Below are 23,058 nucleotides of genomic sequence, written 5' to 3' on the forward strand. Positions count from 1 at the left end.
CCTAAGATACGCAGATGAACCTACAGAGCTCATGGCGGGATTAACCCATACATGAGCTCCCCCTCCCACACCGAGATGATGCTCATTGAGAAGGAACAGATTGTTCCAAAGCCAGAAGAGGAGGTTGCACAGAAGAAAACGATATCCCAGAAGAAACTGAAGAAACAAAAACTCATGGCACGGGAATAATTCAGCATAAATAAATGTGGATAAAGTAAAAAAAAAAAAGCTTATAAGGCCCAGTATACCATATATATTTATGTATAGATATACATCAGTCTGAAAACTGTTTTATAGAAAAAGTTTTTATAACATCACTTTTGATAGACATAAAACAGAAGACAGTAATTTTTTAAATGTAAATATATTTAAAAAATTAAAACACCTAAGAAATGCAATCTATATACATGAAAAGGTAAGATATTTATACGGTAACAGCTAGTACAACATCGCCCACAAGCAGCGGTGCTGTCCATTGTGTTCAGATTTTGGTTTAATGTCGTAATGGTAGATCAGTGTCTTCAGGGAAATTATGTAAGGTATACAGCATGAGGGGCTCACAGAAGACTGCAAATGGGAAATTAATGCCAAGGAACAGTATTTTCTCTAAAAACAAATATTAGTAAACAAATATCTTAAACTAATGAACCACAAAATGAGCTTATTAAGTTCAAGATATATAGTCAACTTGCATAAAATTACATGTGGCCATTTCAAAACAATGTTTCTAAAATACCAGTAACTCTGACTATTGGGATGTCCACAGGAGACAAAATGTCATTCATTCTCTTCTTATGAGGAGGTCTGGTTTAGGAACATTACAACCATGTTCTTAGAAAATGCTACAGCATCCTTGAGAGGTCACAATAGTAAAGCATCAATGCATTCTGGTGCCAGCCCAACACAGCGGTTCTGGATGTGACCCAGACTGCATTTCTGATGACTTTGGCTTTTATTCTCCTCCACATATGTCACATACAGTTAAGGATTTTAATTTCTATTAAGACAGCCTATCACACTGATCATTTAAAGATACACACACACACACACACACACAGAGAAAGAGAGAGAGAGAGAGAGAGAGAGAGAGAGAGAGAGAGAGAGAGTGTACTTGGATGATCTAGTACTTTACTAGAAGTGTATCTATAGACCACAAAACCAACTTTTACTTATAAATGAAATACTGAAAATTTCTGATTTGGGAGAAATGAAATATAATACAGTGAATGACCTTCATCTCTACTGTAAAAATCCACTTTTGCCTATTTGAACCGTCTCTATTCATGCAATTTAATGAGCCCTCAGAAGAGTCTACACATCTTTATACAGAATTCACATCAGTCAAACTGCCAGTACTTTTATATTTTCAGTGTCTTATCAAAATATGGATAGCAAGGTTCTTCTCATTCTATGAGGCAGGGAGATGTTTCCTAAGGATCTCTTTGGATGCTGCAGAAATGACGTCTGGGAAGGACACATCAAATTCTATCAGTAGGTCGCCACGTTGGTCTGGGTTTTTTGGAAATGGCAGCCCATAGCCAATAATTCTCCTCCTCATCCCAGGCTTCACGATGTCAGTGACTGACATAGGTATGTTTCTTCCATCCATTGTTGGCACATTAATTGAGCAGCCACACAATGCCTAAAGTGGACCAAATAAAATGAAGTTATTAATAAACTTTCAAACTAAAAAATATAAGATTGTGCTAGGTAATAAAGGGTAATAACACGAAGGTAAAATTTTAACTTCAAAAGGATTACGATAGTTATTAAACCTTTTCTATTCTAAAAAATCTGTTCAAGAGGAGCATAATCCGAGATGTTACCAGAGACAGCCAAGAGAGGACAGAGGGAAAAAGGAGAAGTGAAGGGCATCTTCCACACTGGCCTAGGATGGGAATAGTCAGGGTGCAGAAAACTGAACAGGAGGAGCGGGAGGACTTTAGAACTGAACTGAACAAAGCAGGAGCAAAACCTATTCCAGAAGACCTTGGGCTATCTACTGGCTGCCATACAGTCCCAGCTGAACCACACAGGAACCATGAGCCAAGACTTCACGCTCAGAAATGCACAAGGAACTCAGAAATACAGAGATCAGCAGGAAGAGCAGGGCAAAGCAGAGCACGAAGGTGGACAGAGGTCGCTGTCACAGAAATGGCACAGATCATCTGCTTCGCCTGGGACTACAAAGTGCCTACACTAAACAAGGACCGCTCTGTAGCAGCACTGGGACAAAGGGAAAGCCAGGAGCCATCACACAGTGTGGCTGACACAAGAGGAAATAAACAAAGCAATGACAGCAAACTCAGGAATGGCAAATGTGTCTGGGGTAAGAGCCAGACTCTACCTTCACACAGTTTGGACTCTGTGGGAGGAGTATACTGAGACGGTTAAGAATGCACACAGGGGCATGACCCCTTTGAGAAGTGGTGCAGAGAGCTCAGGGACTTTACCAAGGGGTGGTAGTGTGCACCATGTCTAAGTCCATGCTTGCTATGGTTTAATGCCTGTTATATAAATTGGACTCCAAACCACTCACTTCAGAACCAATGTACTAGTGGACTTCAGTGGGGGATTGGCAATGCAGATCTCAGACCACAACCTAAAACTAGAGTTAACCCAACACTGGCCATGAAGTATCTACTCAAGCTTACACTGAAAAACTGGCATTTAAATGGTTAAGATCAGTAACTAAACCTCGAGCCTCTGATGGCATCCTTGAGAGTAATAGCAGCTCTTCCTAGGGAGTCATTATGAGGAAGAAGATGCAGAGCAGGACAGAAGGCAGCTCCTGCCCACAGCCCCCTAAGGTACTCAGCAGTGCTCATCTCTGGCCTTAGAGTCACAGATCTTACCGACTTACCTCCCGTAAACTAATTTTAGCAGTATAAACTATATTCGATCCATCTCTCTTAAATTTGGGATGTTCTTTGTCTTTAATAATAAAAACAATGTCTGCTGGGATGCTATTTGGTGTTTCATCACCTTCCCTTGGGAAAGTAATTTTGGTGCCTTCTTTCCACCCTTTCTTTATTTCAATGGTGAGAATTTTATCCTCAGATCTGTAACTCCTTCCATCAGGGTTTAATCTCTTTCGAGAAATCTTCATCCGTTTGGTGCAGCCACTGTATATTTCTTCAAGCGAGACTTTGAGTTCATGAATAATGGGAGGGTCTTGCTTGAGACGGGAGGGCCCCACGGAATTCCTGTCTCTTGGATATCCATTCATGCTAAAGCCAAAGGCACTGAAGGGGTCGCCATCTATCTCCATCTCTTCAGAGTCTCGGCCTCCACCCATCCGTCTCCCGAAGAAAATTTCAAAGGGGTTGGCACCTCCAAAGAAGGCTGCAAAGGTCGCATGCGGATCTCCGTGGAACGTGTACCTGAAGGTGCCTCCTTGTCCGTCAGTGCCGCCAGCTCCACCCTTCAGGCCTGGTGAAGAGACACGCGTGATTAGGAAAACAGTTACAACTCTAGACTGCTGACCACTCGAGACTGTGTTGCTAACAAACTGACTTATCACTCATGGTCTGACGCCTCACTAGAATTAAACAGAACAGCTTCTGAAGATCCATCCTAAGATAACGTTTTAGCCTTTAAATCATTCCTCCAAATTCTTGTTTTAATAATTTCTTCTTGAATCTTGTTTCACAATAAATATGAAAAATAAAAGGAAATTGAAACTCTCTTACCTCAAAAACCCCTGTCCTAGCACACTTAAGTATTATAAATTTAAGACTTTTAAAGATGTCGGTTGTAAAGGCTTTAGTAATCACCAACAACAGAAATGGAAATCCTAAGAACCACTGTAACAAGTGCAACAACAATTAATACAGCTCACTGTAGTGCCTTTATTGCATTCCTCTGCTGTTATTATAAAGATTTTTAATTTAATTCTGTGGAAGCATGTGTGCACACATGTGGGTGCCTGGGAGGCTCAGTAGCACCACTCCTCTGGAGTTAGTTACAGACGGTGGGAAGCCAAATGATGTGGGAGCTGCGAAGTGAGCTCGAGTGCTCGGAGAGAGCAGCAAGTGCACAGCCATCGCTCCAGCTCCTAGGCCTTTTACTGTTTAATGACTGAAATAGAATCTTCTTATAGCAGCAAGGAAAATATAATAAAAGGGACAGTTTGAAAATGCTTTTTCAAAGACTGACTTATTTATTGTATTTGAGCATTCTGTCATTGACACACCAGAAGGGGACATCGGATCCCATTACAGATGGTTATGAGCCACCATGTGGTTGCTGGGAACTAAACTTGGGACTTCTGAAGAGCAGCCAGTGCTCTTAACCACTGAGCCATCTCTCCAACCCGAAAAATGTTTTTGTAGACACTAGATTATTATCATCTTAGATAGCAAGACTTTTTTTCTTTTTTTTAATTGGATATTTTCTTTAGTTACAATTCAAATGTTATCCCCTTTCCCAATTTCACCTCTGGAGTCCCCCTATCTCATTCCCCCACCCCCTGCCTCTATGAGAATGATCCCCCAGCCACCCACCCACTTCCCCATCTCCCCGCCTGGCATCCCCTACACAGGGGCATTGAGCCTTCACAGGGCCAAGGGCCTCTCCTCTCATTGATGCCCGATAAGGCCATCCTCAATGGCAAGACTTTTTATGTCTTCATTATCACATCTTGGCACAAACACACTTGAAAACAGGACTGGAATAAAAAAAAATCAGGGTTTTTTTTTTTTAAAAAAACAAACAAACAAACAAAAAAAACCATGTAACGTGGACTAGTTATTTCTGACAACCTGCTTCATACAGCAGTTCTATGGCCTTTTACCCAGAGGTTCAGCAAAGTAACATGCGGCTGACAGATTATATATATTTAAAATAGCATTTTCTATCACATACCAAAAAAAAATTCAACTAAAGCCCATAAAACAATATACTGATGTTTTAAGAGGCCAATTATGGCAAAGATTTCTGTAATTCTATTGAAGCTTCTGGAGGAGCCTAGAAGGATCCTTAACCAAAAAAGTGAGGAGGAAAATTAAGATTTTAGAACTCTGGATAACTCGACTTTAAACGAGATTCTTATATCCCAATGTTCCTATTGCTCATAAATATGAGGTTGAAAATGACAGGTACTCCAGTCTATTGACTGAAGAAAACCTGCTAATTCTTAAAGCTGTCTTGAACTGAAACTAAAATAAGTGTTTTGAGAATCAGCCTAAAGACAAAGCAAACAAAATAACACACACTCGGGCTGCGATCACTGCAATGCCAAGGAGGCAAAATCATCATCTCTTACTGATGTAGTCGGCTTCTACTATTACAGGGTATAATATGTGTGTGTGTGTGTGTGTGTGTGTGTGTGTGTGTGTGTGTGTGTGTGTGGTGTGTGTGTGTGTGTGAGAGAGAGAGAGAGAGAGAGAGAGAGAGAGAGAGAGAGAGGAGCATGTGCACGCTATGTCATCCAACAGTCTCAACCAACATCTGAATTCTTACCATTTATCCATGAATAGAAATCTAAAGGACCAAGAGAGACCTAATCAGAGTCCTCCCTCATCAGAGGACTGCGCATGCACACACAGGCATGCACACTCACGTTGCACACGTGGAATGACAGCTCTGAGGATAAACAAGGTTCCTATGCAGCTCATCCAGTCTTCCTTTTATAACTTTGTCAGAATGACTGTAACTCCAAGTGTGAAAACCTAGTGACAGACTTTCTTACATGAGAGATTAAGTACAGACCTCAAAGTCATGACAAGGTAACTACGAGTACTTAAATCATTCCAGGAATTGTATCCCTCTTCCCACAGGTTTCATAAAATATAACAGTTTATCAGTTAATTAACTTGGGTAAGTGAGCTTGTCTATTCTTAGTTCTCTAAATGCTTTGGACACATAACAGAAAAGAAAGAATAACATTTCAGTATTACATCATAGGTTTGGCTTTTCCCTAAAACGTCTTCCCTTGCTCCCAAAAATGGTAATTCAGTCAGTATTATAGTCTGTGAGAAAATTTACACGCAGCCTGAAGTGACTTACTCATCAGAGCTAACAAAAAATGTGGCCTTGAGTTTCCCAGACACAAAATGGTCAACTGTGGAGCCAGACAAAGAAGGAAGCTACTGTAAACCTGAGGACGTCCTACCAAATGCTGCTGTGACAGGACATGAGCTGCTCGGTCTCCTGCACCCCTCACCCTTGAACGCTATCAAGCACGCCATCAGCCAGAGAGTTAGCTTCATCCTGTACACTGCAACTCCCAACAAAAACTGCAACATCCAGTGCATTCTCTCTGCTCTCAGCAGTGTTTTCTAGACACTGCCTAGTCAGGGAGTGGACTCTAGATTCCACATCTGCCTTGTCTTTAAATCAACTAGCCAATTTAATATGCAAAAGCAAATAGATCTTTGGGATACTACCCATAGCAATGACGTCTCTTAGTTAATCTGACAAAAGAAAAGATATGAAAAGGAGAAACTTTGGAGAAGAACTGGAATTGCAAAGGAAAAAGCCAAGGCCTTACCACCAACTCCTACTGAAGGAGGCCTAGGGTTGAACAGGTTTTGATTTGCAGCAAGACTTCAGAGTTATAGAACAAGGACTTTAAACTCACAAGTAACTTCTGTATCTTTAGGACCCAGAAAATAAAAAGGTGCAGCTGACTAAATGTACGAAAGAGAGCAGTGAACTACATGAAGGCTGGTACACTAAATATTTAGGCTGGAGCACATCAAACACTGTCAGCACCCAGGAAAGATTTCTGAGTAAGAAATAATTGAGGGAAATTTTTAATTTTTATATTTGAAAACTGTATTTACTTATGGTCAGTTAGTTGGGTCTGTCGATGGCATGTGTGCCATGATATGCATATGGAGGCCAGAGGACAACCTTCAGGACTAAGGTCCCTCTTTCCAACACCCATTGAGCCATCTCTCTGGCTCAATAGAGAAAAGTAATTTAATTGTTTAATACAAACTTCTGTTCACATCCACTTAAACCAAGCCTAAAAGTTTAGGGCAGAGAATAATTCAAAGTGCAATTACAGATTTTTGTAGTACCATGATTATTTTCAAATCTTTCAGCTATGGGGTAAACTGATTTGTTATTTAATATGTAGATTACATCACAGTTAATTTGTATACAGCTCAGCTGTAATAACTGTACCGCCAGCACCATCCATCTGTGAGATATTTCCGTCACTCTCAGGAGGTCTCTATTTCCTGTTTATTCCTGTATTCCTACCTCCAGCCATAGGCAAGGGAGTTCCACCATCCCTATAAAGTTGTCTTTTCCAGATATTTCACAAATTGAATTATATTACATATTGTCTTTTATATATAGAGTCTTCATTCAGCATATTTTTCCAGATTCACCTAATTGTGACATATTTCATTAAACGAGTCCTTCTATTGTTAAAAAGCACCCCGTTGGAGTATACACTCCTTGTTGACCATATGCTAAACATGTGACTTCTGGGTTGTTTGGACTCAGGGACCTTCGTGGTCCTACTGTGAACAATCCAGTATATGTCTGTGTATGATCAAACGTTTTGTCTTGTTTGTGTTTCCTTTTTATAGATTCCCAGGAATAAAACTACTAGATAATACAGTAACTTTAAAACATAGTTATCTTATTCACTTCTTAAGCATTTTAAATTTCATATATTAAAAGAATTTCACAACGTGAAATCATTTCATATTAATGGTTCTCTTTTTTTTCAGTTCATTTAACAAATATTTATTTGACATGTACAGATAGATACTGTATTTGTTTACATATGTTTCCCTCTTATTCACATGCATATAATACATATAAATTATACTGAATTAATAAATGCTCCTCTGTATATACCTGTATGTATATCTCTCCTTCCTGTTGTCTTTCGTTCAGCTCAGGATCTACATGTGAGGTTAGATATACAGTAGCATTGTCCCATAAAGTTCAATATAAACCTCATGTATAAAGAAAGTTATCTAACTACTTCAATAAGTAAATGCATAAGTTAAAAAAAAAAGGGAGGGTCACGATTTCTCTGTGTTGCCTTGGCTGTCCTGGAACTCTCTCTGTAGATCAGGCTATCCTCAACCTGAGAGAGATTCACCTTCCTCTGTCTCCCATGTGCTGAGATTAAAGCCACAGGCCACCACTGCCAGGCTAATAAGTAAAAATTGAAAAATATTATCCTTTACTTGGAGAAGCATGATAGAAATACACTAAATTGTTAAATATTTATGAGTTGGACCTGGTGGTACATACCTCTAATCTCAGCCCTTGGGAGTCAGAGAGAGCAAGTTTGAATTAATGGTTCTCTTAATTCCTAAATATGGACAGAATTTTGTTACTATTGGAGAGGCCTAAAGACCCAGGAATTTAAGCACAGACAATGAGAAAGAGAAAGGGAAAAGCTTCCACATATTCTCACACAGAGCACTGACAGGCGAGGGGGGGTGGGGGCGCTGAGGACTGAGAGCAGGGGTTTCCGCGTGCTTAGCCAGTGCTGTGACCTGAGTCTCAGGCCTCCTAACCCTAAAGAGCTTAACAGTCACCATGTGCTATTCTACCAAAGAGTAAAAACCAGACAGACAAACAAACAGACAGACAACCAGAAAAGCGCAACAGTCTTCACTCTCCTGCATTTTCAGGTAGCTAATAACTATCAACACTTTAAGGAACCAATCCTGTGTCATGCTTCTTTTATTGCTTAAAGCACTTCTCTGGACTAAGAACACCAAGAATAAAAAAAGACTCAGGATATACTGATAATTGTGATTTAGTTTTTGAAAATTTAAGTCACTGGTAATTTGAGGAGTGGGTGGAATCACTCAAGAAAAGCACCGCCAAGAGAAAAACTTAAAGAGTTAAGCGTGCCATCTGGTATACTTGAAAGCCTGAAGTCAGACACGCTTAATGAGCCTGAGTCCTGTGGCTTAACACAACAGAGGTGCACTTGAACAGTCCGTAAGATGGTGCCAAGTAACCTGCCTTCACACAAGTGGCTTTGTGGGAACTCACACACCACTCCGCCTTCTCAAGAGTGGCCAGAGTACTGGCAAGGTCTCAAGAGCCTGCTCGCCTCTGAGAGGTCACATCATGCATGGCATTCTCAACAGTGTGACCATGGGGAACACAGAACACAGAGACCCATGTCTTGCTTTTTGTAATTACTCACTTTGTAAGAACTTGACACTGTCGATTCACACTACAACCATGGGCAGCAGCATGAACGTTAATGCTTGGGACTGACCCAAAACTAGAGCAGGAGGAAAAGCGCCTACCATTGCACCGTGTAGTCAGGTTAGTTTGTTTAATGCAAAATGAGTAGTCCCAGCGTGGCCCTGTTTGAAGGACTTGTAATTAGGGAAATCTGATGTTTAAATGCTATAAACAAAGAGAAAACAACGTTTCCATAGCCAACACAACTTTAAGACACTAGGGAAGAGTAATGCAAAGGACTTCAGTCCCTGTTTCAACATTTGAAAACCCCAGAACTCGCGAACAGCAGCATGGTTGCTGCTGCGGCTGACTGACAACTTCAAAGTCTTACTTTATGGCCACATTTATGGAGACACTGGACAAACCTGGGTTCAGATTGGGAATGGTAAAAGGAGACTCTCAAAGGCTACTGAGCTCACTGAGTTCTGATCTCAGAAGGCAAGAAAAAAAAACAAAGACTGAGGGGAAAGGGGGGCTTTCTTGCTTCCTCTTCACCCAGATAGTAAAGTTTCCAAAAGAAATAGTTAACTAAAACAAAATCAGTCATTGTTCCTGCTAGGTGGCCATTTTAGGTTAGAGAGAGAGAGGGAGGGAGGGAAGGAGGGAGAGAGAGAGAGAGAGAGAGAGAGAGAGAGAGAGAGAGAGAGAGAGAGAGAGATCTTGTTCTCCTGGCACAATATTAACTGTTTACAATTAAGCTAAAAACTTGTTCTGGTATTTATGACATCAGGGAAATTCTTTCCTCTCTAGGCAGATTGCCAAAAACAACTAGAAGCTAAATGCCTGTGCCTTCCGCTTCTACGACACAGCACTCCGTCTTGTTCGGTTTCAACAGCGTCACTCTAAAGGGGCAAAAAACTTCTTGCTTTTCTAAATAAAATAAAAATGTCCCAGAATTTGAATTGCCAATCTTAAGATTTTAAATGACTTAAGATTCTATTAATACTGGCAGGAAAATCATTAAAAACAAAATAGGTTGCATAAGACTTTAAAACAATTCATTCACAGGCATGGGAATTCAAGGTTTCTTTTAAAATATAAAATGCTAAAACCATAAGTCTAACAGTAGAATATGAATAATACAATAATCTAAGAAAAAACCCACAAAGACAAATAAGACATTTCATTCATAGCTCATTCGAATAATCAAAGATTAGACCTTATTTTAACTGTTATTTTTCTTTGTATTTTAGTATGTCTGACGATCTACTTGAATGGTAACCAGAAGGCTGAGGTAAAGAAGAAAGAAAGGTAAGACTCGGAGAGAGCCAAAGGAACAGAATATGAAGCTTACCTTCTTCGCCAAACTGATCATATATTTCTCTCTTTTTAGGATCACTCAGTACTTCGTAAGCTTCTGCGACCTCTTTAAATTTTTCCTCTGCTTGAGGAGACTTGTTCTTGTCTGGATGAAATTTGAGGGCTTGTTTTCGGTAAGCCTTCTTAATATCTTCATCTGTAGCTCCTTTTTCAATTCCCAAAATGTGATAATAGTCTTTCCCCATTTCGAATGCCTTGAAATGAACTTAGATTTCCCTTTGTAAAAGAAAACAGCGTCCCCGGCTTAGCAACACAATGATTCTGAGGAAATAAAGCAAGCTGGGTATCTTACAAGTTAAGCGAATCAGCACTGGGCTCAGCTGTCCGAGGCAGCAGGCAGCGTCTCTATTTAATTCCTTCCCCAGCAGCTCACTTACAGATAAATATACACCAGCCAGCCTCAGCTAGACCCTCCCACTGCAACGACGTGTCTCTGTACTTTCTAGAACGCACTGCTGCAGGACGTCACTCTCCCAGCGGCCTCTAGCAGTGCTGAGCTCTGTCTCCTCCTCCATGTTTAACTGTCGCCTTCCCTTCCTTCTGGCTGTGCTCTTTTACTTCCTATGGACTCAGCACACCAGCACAGAAGGCATAACTACATATACATTTACTCCATTAAGGGCAGAAAGGGAACAGAAATAATTATAGCCATTAGGCATCCCATGTTAAACAGATTACCCAGAAGAAAAGCCCTGAACTTACTGCAGGCATTCTCAGTTCAAGTTAGCTAGCTGTAAAGTGTGCCTGACTGAATATGATGTATTTACATTTAAAAGTGTTAAATAATTTAGCTCATTTTCAAAATTCCTGGGGTCTATCAATCTGAAAAATGAGGGAGTCACTATATATAACGTCACATGGTAAAAAGGCTGTTATAACATTGAAAAGCAGTATTTTAACATAAACAGGTGACTTAAGAATGTTTTAAGTAGGATTTTTTGATAATATTTAATAATCCATTACCTAAAAGCTCACTGCGTGCGACAATGACATGGAAGAGCCCATCCTGAGGGTGTCTTCACACTGCAGGGAAAGTAGGGGAGACAGGGTCAGCCTTCAGCATGCTCACTTCAGTGTAAACATCACCCTGGACCAACCTAAGGTCTGGGAATACTATTAAAGAGAGAGAGCTGGGTAACAACTACTTTTAAAACACATTTCCCCTAATTATAAGTGTTTACTTACTGATAAAGACTTTCTTTAAACCATGGGGGAATTCTCCCTATCCTCTAGGATTCCCTTATACTATTAGTATCTTCCCTTTTAGTCCCTTAAAAACATTTGTTGCTATTTGTTGTAATTTTTAAATTAACAGTTTAAATCACTTTTGCATTTATATGCTACTTAGTGCTTTCTTTCTTATAAAATGTATCTTGAATAAATGAGAAATATTTTGAATGTAAAGAACTCATCTTTTATCTCTTATGTGGGTTTTCAATCTGTACTGGCTGGTTTTGTGTGTCAACTTGACACAAACTGGAGTTATCAGAGAAAAAGGAGCCTCAGTTGAGGAAATGCTTTCATGAAAACCACCCATTGTCGGTGGTGCTGTCCCTTGGCTGGTGGTCCCGGGTTCTATAAGAAAGCAAGCTGAGCAAGCCAGGGGAAGCAAGCCAGTAAGTAACATCCCTCCATGGCCTTTCCTTTGCATCAGCTCCTGCTTCCTGACTTGTTTGAGTTGCAGTCCTGACTTTCTTTGGTGATGAACAGCAATGTAGAAGTGTAAGCTGAATAAACCCTTTCCTCCCCAACTTGCTTCTTGGTCATGATGCTTGTGCAAGAATAGAAACCCTAAGATGAAATCTTATTTCAAAAATGTTCCCACTTCTAGGTGAGAATTGAAACTGAAGGTCTTGGACACAATTACTAGTCAAGTCCTCCACTACTTAAGTCCAGCCACCATTTTTGATATGATATTGCAAGAATGGATTACTAAGACTATGTCCAAAGAAATGTACTCCGTTCATATTGTATTTAAAAGTCTTCGGTGTCTGGAAACTTGGGGGTTGGGGGAGGGGGCAGTGCTACTAAAAGGTAAAGGCCATAGCCATACAAGCTAAGAATATATACTGAAAGTTTCATGGCCCCAAGGGATGGACCGCCCCTCTGCCTGCCAGCACTTGATGACAAGGCACTTCTGAAGGCTCCTCTCAAACTCCCGCCCATAACTGGTAATCTCTCTCACTTTGCCTTCTACAGTCACACAGCTTTTGAGCTAGCTTCATGTTCTTTAGACTATCAATAAATATCAGTATCAAAACATTTTTTTCAAATTCAATGTTCCAAAGAACATGGGAGAAGTTAACATCCAAAGTCATCATGAGACTGCTAGTTTGAAAGTGCATCCGCCATCACACTCACTCACAAATATCTACCTGCTGATACAGGTGTGTGAGTGTAGACAGGAGAGAGACTATGAAGAGAAGAGAAACTACCATTAGCAAATTCAATTGTATTTGAAATTATATTTTGCTATTAAGTGGCAAAATGCCATGAAGCTATAATTCTCCTCTTTTTATCACAAGTATCTAGCCTGCCGTAGCGTGCAGTTGCTCAGGATCTAGCCTGCTGTACCAGGCAGTCGCTTAGGATCTAGCCTGCTGTACCAGGCAGTCGCTCAGGATCTAGCCTGCCATAGCGTGCAGTCGCTCAGGTTCTAGCCTGCCGTAGCGTGCAGTCAGTCGCTCAGGATCTAGCCTGCTGTACCAGGCAGTCGCTCAGGATCTAGCCTGCTGTACCATGCAGTTGCTCAGGACTCAAAAGAGCATGAATTTATTTTTTCATGTATATCAAAAACCTTAAATATGATTATTTTAATCAGTGTTAACAGCAACAAAGTTTTCGTGCATCACAGTATGTTGACCTGAAATGCTACTTTATTTTAATGACACATGGGCCGGAGGTAATTCAAAATTTGAAAGTCACTTACTTTGTTCTTAGCACGTTAATCAAACTTCCTTACTTGGGAATTATGCTTTAATAACTATACAAAAATGATTTGTACAGAAGATAGCACTTAAACTCCACATCTAGAAGTAGAACACATCCATCGTTCAACTGACTCCATCTTTTTCTAATTTGGTTTTCACTTCTACATAACAAAAAAATTTAAGCTGTTGTGATGGTTCACACCAAAATCCCAGCACTCAAGGACCGAGGAAGATGAAGATCAGTGTAAGCCACATAGTGAGCTCAGGGCCAGACTGAGCTAGGTCAGAAAACCCTGTCCTTCATATACTGTGAGGAGCACAGAGACATGGGCTGACTTCGAGAACTACTCAGAAAAAAAACCTGTTTCAAAATTAGGTCACTAAAAAGGCTGAAACAATGGCAAGTTTTAGGCCAGCCTAGGCTACAGAGAGAGACCCTGTCTCCATTAATTATTAAGATGATTTCAAAAATACTTGAGAACAAATTAATATTTTACTGATATACTTATTAAAAAACTTTTCTACCAATATTTAATTTTTTAAGCAGGTCATGTTCAACCTCAGAGTTCCTTTCCTTTCTTTAAGAATTGTTTGTTTCATGTATATAAGTACACTGTAGCTGTCTTCAGACACACCAGAAGAGGGCAGCAGACCCATTACAGATGGTTGTGAGCCACCATGTGGTTGCTGGGACTTGAACTCAGGACCTCTGGAAGAGCAGTCAGTGCTCTTAACCTCTGAGCCATCTCTCCAGCCCCATGCTCTTGGTTTCTAATAACAGCTCTGCCACTTACACAGGTAAAACTGCTCTGAGTTAAACATAAAAGATTATTTAATCTAGGTGTGGTGGTATAAACATTTAATTCCAGCAGAGGCAGTCGAATCTCTATGAATTGGAGACCAGCCTGTTCTACACAGTGAATTCCAGTACATCCAGGGCTATGTGGATAGATCCTGTCTTCATGGCTCCCTCACAAAACAAACAAACAAACAAACAAACAAAAAACAAAACAAAAAAAAACAAAAAAAACCACTGAAATGTATGACATATACATAAAAGTTTTTACACTATTTTAAGCCTTACAAACTATTTTGCTATCAGTGACAGTCTGCTGATAAAAGTCTCCATTTACTCTGGATTTCAGTTTGCAAAAAAACACTTATCAAAACAAATAAGTAACTGTCAGACTGACCTCAAAGGACTCAGACATCCCTCCCCGTGTTATCATGCCATAAGCCAAGGTTCCTTCAGACTTTCATGTCTGAATACTGACTTTTCTTACACTAATAAGCTCTTCTAAGCCTTCCTAATAATTGCAATTATATAATAGCTGTTTGGAAAATGTTTTCATATGCTCTGATATGTATGCATATGTGTGCACACATTTGGTATTTGAGCAAAAGAAGTTTTCATAAAGCTTCTCTATAATTATGATCTAACAGTGAGCTATGATACTCTTTTGCAAGTTTTTTGTTTTATTTTTATTTTGAAACAAAGTCTTCACTCTATAATGCAAGTGGGCTCTCTGAACTCATAATTCACTGCTTCAGCCTCCTAAATGTTAGAATTACAGGCCAGTGCCAAGAGACCCAGCAGCTGTGGTAACATTGTTTAAATAAACATCATTCCAGTATTAGCATAAAAAGTAAATAGCGTTGGTCTGTGTCTGTTCTCCTACTTTCCCTATTTTGGGTGTATCTAGATTATTCTAATAAATCAGACTGGTCATCTATTACTGGCCGATCTTACTCGTCCGTATTACGTTTTCCTTCAAAGCGCATAAGCACTAAGAGCACTGTGAGTTTGGGGCTCAGACTGCAAACGTCTATCCCTATGGAAAGGCTTCAGACCTTCCTAACAGCTAAAATACCAATAACTCCTACCATGGCTTTAATTGCAGCTTTATTTTAAAGGGAAAAAATAAATTTTAAAGAGATTTTAAAATCAGTCAGCTTACACCAGCTTTAAGTATAGCATCAGGAGATCTGATATACTCTTCTAGCCTCTTCAGGAATGGGCATACATGTGCCCCCTCCCCCCACCCACACACACAAATAAATAAAACAAAAATTCTTTAAAGCGACTTTAAAGATGACCTGTGGGTACAAGCACTTGCTGCCAAGCCTGAAAACTTGCTTCAATCCCCAGGACCCACATTATAGAACTGAATCCTGTAAGCTGTTCTCTAACTCACAGAGGCACACACATACCCACATATGCACACAAAAACAAACTTTTTTTTTTTTTTAAAGAAATGTGGTATTCAAGCCAGAGGAGTCAAGGACACCTACAAAAGAACTATAGAGTCTGGGCCATGGAGGCTCACAGACTGAACCACCAACCAAAGAGCATGATGGGGCTGGACCCAGGTCCCCTACACATTTGAAGCAGATGTGCAGCTTGGTCTTCATGTGGGTCCCCTAACAATCAAAATGGGGGCCTGTCTCAGCCTCTGCTGCCCACCACTGGATCGTCCTCCCCCTAGCTGGACTGCCGGGAGGTCGGGCCTCAGTGGGAGAGGATGTGCTTAGTCCTGCTGTGACTTGATGTCCCAGGATAGGGCAGTACCCAAGGGGGAGGGAGTCGGTGATGGGAGGAGGGGTTTGTAAGAATGGGCCTGGGAGTGGAGGAAGGAGGGGCTGCCATAGGGATGCAAAGTGAATAAATTAGTGCTCCAAGTAGCTTGTGTAGCATACAAGAAGCTCTTCTCTTTGCTGAGAGAGAGGAAGCTAACCTCTTAAATTGTTTGGTCATTCAAATATTAAAGGACAATTTTAAAGCCTGTGAAATTTATTTTTAGTTTTCTTAGCAAAGTAAAGTGATAGAAAGTTTTATTAATGTTAATATTTTTAACTGTCTAAAAAATTTTTTTCTAAAACAAACCCAAAAAGGCAGACAGGAGATAGGAAGTTCCCAGACATAATTCTCCGGGGTTGGTAGAAGTTACTGTCTAGCTCGTCTAAGTGCTTTATCACCACAGGTCTGTAATTCCTAAAGCTTTCAATTTTTGATAATGGTATTGCTCAATTTTATAACATTTGCCCTAAAGTATAACAATATATTCACTTAAACTGATTGACTTAATTATCTTCAAAAAAGATACAAGGTAGAATTAAAAAATTTAAAGAACAAAAGTCTTTTTAAAATAAGGTAAAAATAAAATTGCTTTAAGCAGCTGGTTAAATACTAAAGTAGTCAGGTGTGGTGGCTCACACCTTTAATCCAAGCTCTGCGTCCAAGGCCAGCATCATCTGTACAGCAAGTTTTAGGACAGCCAGCACTATGTAGTTACAAACAAAATTTACTAGAATTATTGCAAAATACTCATCAGAAATATTTTGTGCTTCAAAACTTTCTTGAATGGGAATAAATTCATTTTTATTTTGGGAGAGCATAGAACTAATTTATTCATACTATTTAAATGTTTCCAAGTAACAATTAGGCCTTCTTTATTACTCTTTTATAGGAAGTCACCAAAAGTCTACTAGGAACTCCAAAATAAAAAGGGGCTGGGGAGAATCTTAGTGGGTAAAGAGTTGTGAAGATCCCCTGCCACCACAGAAAAGGCAAGTGGCTCCTGTGCACAGTAAGCCCCGTGCTGAGGAACGTGGGAGGGGCTTCAGAGATAGCAGATTCTGGGCTATTGATTGCTGGCTCGCTAGTCTGGCTGAAACAGCTAGCTCCTAGCCTAGAGGCACTGTCTCAAAAAAAATGAGGTTGAGTGTGATAGAGGAAGACATTCAACACTTAACTTCTGGCATACACACACAGACACACACACACAGACACACAGACACAGACACACACACACACACACACACACACACACACACACACACACACACACACACTTATTCTCAAGACCAACCTATGTGGCCAAAAGAGACTGGGATTTCTAGACTACTTTAAATGATGCCATTCACTGATATGTGCTTATAACACTATGTTAGAAAAAAGTCACTGGGACATGTAATCAGCATACAAATTACCAACAAGATGCTTTCCATGCTTTTGGGGGCTAACCCTTGGAAATCAGTGTGTACCCACACTCACACAGCAACTCTCCCACCACCCTCATGTGACTGCTGTGACAGACAGTGCAGGGCTGGTGAGTCCCAATAATCAGTTTTCAGACTCCTAGCCTATGAACTTAAATCTCTCTCTCTTACACACATCATCTCACATACATACTTGGGAAAGTCTCTCAGGAGACTATAAAGAATCCATTTTCAGTCATAAAAAGCATTTCATATCATTTGTTTAAAAAAAATAACAGGATCAAAGGTAGTGGCAATGGTTGTATTTACACATGCGCAAAGCTTGGGGATTTTAGCTCAGTGGATGAGCACTTGTTTAGCACAAACAATGTCCTGGGTTCAGTCAGTCTGGGGCAAGGTAGAGTTGGGGGTGGGGAGAGACAAAATTACAAGCAAGACAAAATAAAATAAAACAAGAAAACCAAAAAGAAACCAATATAACTGCACATGCTCAGACAAGAAACACACACATGATGTTCAAAGTAAATTAGCACTAAGAAACAAGTAAGTGTGGTTTTAACTTTCTTCAATTCTAGAGTTTTTTCTCCTCATAAGCAGGCAGAAAAAAAAATTAATAGGATGGAGTACACCTTTAATCTCAGCATTCTGGAGGCAGAGGCAGGTGAATCTTTGTGAGTTCAAGGCCAGCCTGGGATACATAGGGAAACCCTGGCTTAAAAAACTAGGTGGTGACAGGGGAGGTGGGGAGGGGGTACTGTAGCTTCTAAGACAAGTAGTATACAGGACAAGAAGAAACATTTCTCACATAAGGAGAGGCAGGCAGAGGGTGTGGGCTACCTACCGATGGGAGCATGAGGCTGTTGGCCAACGCTGTGACCAACTGACTACCCAGCAGGATGTTTAGCTCGCTAACTATTTACAGCTATAAAATGATTGCATTATATCAGTACCAAATTTCACTACAAATCACATTACATCCATGCAGACATAATCAAATTGGTGCTACTAAGGAGACTTAACCACTTGTTGCAGCTACCACACATATTATGATATTTATTAAAGTGAGCAAGCCTATAAACCGATAAACCAACTGGTATAAACTGGATGATCGACTGCATAATTCCAAATACAATGAGCTCAAACTACTGTTTTTGCCTACAGAGGGCACAGATTTTTAAAAATTAAGATACCAAAAGTAATTGAAATAGTAATGATTTCAATGTTTTTAAAATATAGTCTTTATTGGGCCAACAAGATGACTCAGTAGATAAAAGTGACTGCTACCAAGCCTGATGACCTGAGTTCAATTCCTGGCACTCACATGATGGAGGGAAAAAAGTACCCTCACAAAACTGTTCTGACCTCCAACATCATGCACGCACAATGCACATAATAAAAAAGTAAATATGAAGTCTTTTTGTTTACTGGACTAAGTCAGAATATCAACACAACACTTAGGATATCCTACTGGATTAGATCATTGCCTTGTGAAGGATAAAGAGACTAGAAGGCACACGGCCACTGGCTCGCAAGGTTTCCACTGCAAATACATACGGGACTTACTGTCTATCATTCCTCTCACCAGATAGTAGCAGAAAGTTCAATCCAGGGCTGATGGCCGATAATGCCTACAACATGTACTGACTGGACATTAATGGAAAATGTTTGCTGACTTCCACAATGTACAAGATTTCCTCATAAAAGAACTTTTAAAAAGCACTAAACAAAAAAAACCCCACCACTTTCTGCAAAATTCCTTTAAAATATACTTTATATTATGTGATGGTTTGCATATGCTCAGCCCAGGGAGTAGCACTATTAACAGGTGTGCCCTTGCTGGAGGAAGTGTGTCACTGTGGGAGTGGATTTAGAGACTCGTCTCCTAGCTGCCTGGGGATGCCCAGTCTGTTCCTGGCTTCCTTTAGATGAAGATAATAGAACTCTCAGCTCCTCCTGCACCATGCCTGCCTGGGTGCTGCCATGCTCCCACCATGATGGTAATGGACTGAACCTCTGAATCTGTAAGTCAGCCCTAATTAAACATTGTCATTTATAAGAGTTGCCTTGGTCATGGTTTCTGTTCACGGCAGTAATATCCTAACTAAGACAGAAGTTGGTACCAAGAGTGGGGTATTGCTCTGACAGGCCTGACCATGCTTTTGTCTGGAAGAATGTGGATTTGGGGATTTTGGATTTGGAAAGCAGTGGAATGCTTTAAGTGGGGCTTAATGGGCCATCCTAGTAGGAAAATGGAAGACTTTGTTGCTGGGAGTAATTTGAACTGTGCTGACCTGTCCCAAGAGGTTTCAGAGGAGAAGAATTTCAGAACGTGGTGTAAAGACTGTTTTTGTGGTATTTTGGTGAAGAATGTGGCTGCTTTTTCCCTTGTCTGAAGAGTCCACCTGAGGCTAAGATATTTTTATTAATTATATTGAAAAACGAAGTCTCAAAAAAGCCCAAGACTTCTTTCTCTGGTTAAATCTCATGAAGAGCATTTTGAACAAGCACTGCAAGATGAGAAAGAAAAAATATAAAATATATGGTTCGAGTATTAATAGGGCACCAGGAAGTGAAACAAATCCTATGTTCTAGGAGAAAACAGATTATGGGAGTGGAACTTTGGGGCAAGATCCTACCCAGCTAAATTTAGATCCAGGTATGGTGGCACAAACCTTTAATCCCAGGAGATAAAGCCAAGCAGATCTCTGAGTTCAAGGTCAGTCTATAGAGCAAGATTCAGGACAGCCAAGCTTAGGTAGTGAAGGAGTTGGAAAAGAAGAAGCTATTGATAATGTAATAGAACAAGGGGCCATATTCCAGCTCCTGCAAGCAGCAGAACTCAGCAGCTTCGGCCATGTGGCTCTGGCTCTATATTAAAGAGGAGAAGCAGAGGACTGGGACAATTGATGCTGGTTAGCTGGAGCTAAGAAATTGGCAGTGATTAAGAAGAGACCAGCATCACTGAGGTGAAATCTTCTGGGAAGTGTTTTCTGAGGGCAGAAAGAAGCTGTGTCCCAGAGATAGCCAAGGTTGTGCCTCCTGCAGCAGCTGTACTTGGTAATGTGTAAGAATCACCCAGGTGGTACTGGTTTTGAAGGCACGAAGGCATCATGAAGAGCAGCTGAGGCTTGGCACTGTGAGAGGCCATGGAAGGCCACTGGTGAAAAGTACAGCATCAATTGCAGTTGATGGGTCAGGACTGAAGGGGTCATGCAAAAGAGTTGAGTCTTGACGCCATGAAGAGAGCCTATGAGAAACTATTAGTGAAGTCTAGTTGCAGCAGGAAGACCCCAGTGCATTGGGGTACCATGGTTGATTACCAAGAATAGCAGTGGCAGTGGGGTGGATCAACCTGAGCTTAGAGTGCTACAGAGGGCAGAGCTGGAGAAATGATGCCAGTCCTTTGGAGGAGCCCAGAAGATCATGTGTGGATCCCAGACACTGAAACAAGAAGTTGTAATGCTGAAGTTGCCTTGGAGACCCCAAGATGTTTAAGATGCTATTGCTGTGAGATCTGCTGAGGAAAGCTGCTAACAGGGAGTGGAACCAGCCCAGGAGAAAGAAGTTTGTTGCAGTCAACAAAGATGAAAAAGGAGGTGGAGATCTGAAAACTGCTTTGACGTAAGACATGAAGATGCAGAGTTTGGAGTTTGCCTAGCTGATTGCCTGTCTTAATTTGGGGATGACAGTTATGTGACTGGATGGATCTCAGAAGAAGCCTTGGACTTTTAACATTGTTGATATTGCTATAGACTATAAGGACTTTGGAAGTTGGACTGAATGTATTTCTTATTATGCTATGTTTAGTTATGGCCCCCCATAGACTCATGTGCTTGAACAAGGCTATGAGAGCCAGGGAATAGAATGTGGTTTACATATGCTCAGCCCAGGGAGTGGCACTATTCACAGGTTTGGCCTCATTAGAGGAAGGGTGTCACTGTAGGGGTGAACTTGGGAGACCCTCCTGGCTGCCTGAGGATGCCCAGTGTGTTCCTGGCTTCCTTCAGATGAAGATGTAGAACTCTCAGCTCCTCCTGCACCATGCCTGCCTGGATGCTGCCATGCTCCCTGGCCTTGACGATAATGGACTGAACCTCTGAACCTATAAGCCAGTCCCAATTAAACATTGTCATTTATAAGAGTTGCCTTGGTCATGGTTTCTGTTCACAGTAGTAAAACCCTAAGACACATCATAAATCCTCATAAAGTAAAAGTCAACATCTTTTCTCTTGACTAATGGTAAAAATAAAATTCGTAGACTCTCAACGTGGCCATGCCTACTGAGGCATATATACTATATACAGGAATACTACTGTTCCTGAGAGGTAGTGTATGTGGTATAAATGGCTAAGACAGACTACTTCATAATCATACTTCTTTGGTCAGCTTGATCATTTATATCTAACTCATCAAGTCTGACCATAAATGACTGGCAAACTGACTGTGGCAGATGCTGAGTTAGGAATCATTATTCCTAAGGGAAAGACAGGTCCCTGCTAGCCTCTGGTCATATTTTCATCAACCACCCCAACACATAACTTCTTTTTTATATGTATTCCTACTGATTCGTATTTTATATTATTAATTTATTGACATTGACTCATACCCAAAAGCACTATAACTCATACCTGAATGAACTTACCTAACACATATTTTCTCTATTAGGTATATCATAGCTTCTTATACTTAGAAATATAAGTACTTCAGCATTGTGCTTGGTGAAACCGTTTAATGGTGAAACTGATTTTTTTTAAAAAATCAACAAAAATGCAAAAACAGTAACATGAACAGCATGCTAAGTAATCCTAAAAGGACTGACTTATAGTGAATCGCTAAAACAGAAAGACAAAAACCTGGGGCTGTAGAAATGGCTCAAGTGTTGTGCAAGTCTGAGAACCTGAGCCCAAATACTCAGCACTCACACAAAAGTGGCTGAAAGACCCCCTCCCAGAAAGGGAATTGTACAAGCCCAAGGCCCTCAACTATAGAAGTAAAAAGTAAGTTTTTAGATACACAGACTCAGAACTAAAATAAGCCTGGGAAAGTTCAGATGTGTCCAAGCTTTGTGGGACAAGCTGACCCATCATTTAGACGAAACAGACCATAAAAGAAAACAAAATACAGAAACCAGTCTAAATTATTGGTATTGCTTTATGGGCCACCTAACAAGAGATAAGCCCCTAGCCCCTGACATTTCGGACGCCCCAACCTGCACGTATTCTCTTGCTGTGTGGCAACCTCATTTGAATAGCCAATTAGGTGTAACCATACATCCGCGCCTCACTTGAATCCACCAACCATGCCTCTGCTTCTGTAAGCCTGCTTCTGCTCCCCAATACCCTATAAAAACCCATCCCTGGTTCTGCTAGGCGCGCCAGTCCTCTTGAGCTGACTGGAACGCCCGCAGGTACCTGTGTACCCCAAAATAAACCCTCTTGCAGATTGCAGCCTGTGGTCTCGGACTGGTCATCGGGCTTGAGGATCTCCCTCCTGAGAGGAAGATTCTCTCTGAGGGTCTTCCAGTGGCCAGGCTGTGTGCATCCACAATGGTAGGGCTACCAGAGCAGACACAGGCAGATCCTGCATGCTCACTGGCCAGGTAGTGAAGCTTCAAGCTCCAGGTTCA

At 40.8% G+C, this 23,058-nt stretch overlaps 1 protein-coding gene across 2 annotated transcripts in view; it reads right to left on the reverse strand.

Annotated features, from left to right (window-relative positions):
- Positions 1-348: 348 nt before the first annotated feature.
- Positions 349-23,058, reverse strand: part of Dnajb4 (DnaJ heat shock protein family (Hsp40) member B4) — a 29,778-nt gene continuing 7,068 nt past the window's right edge. For both annotated transcript variants that reach the window (NM_001439435.1, NM_001013076.2), the window contains 4 exon segments: positions 349-1,642; positions 2,864-3,432; positions 10,478-10,719; positions 11,467-11,526. In NM_001439435.1, coding sequence (NP_001426364.1) covers positions 1,409-1,642; positions 2,864-3,432; positions 10,478-10,688 — 1,014 coding nt within the window. In that variant the 5' untranslated portion in view covers positions 10,689-10,719; positions 11,467-11,526 and the 3' untranslated portion in view covers positions 349-1,408.

Source organism: Rattus norvegicus, chromosome 2 (assembly GCF_021556685.1).
Source record: "Rattus norvegicus strain SHRSP/BbbUtx chromosome 2, alternate assembly SHRSP_T2T, whole genome shotgun sequence".
NCBI lineage: Eukaryota > Metazoa > Chordata > Mammalia > Rodentia > Muridae > Rattus > Rattus norvegicus.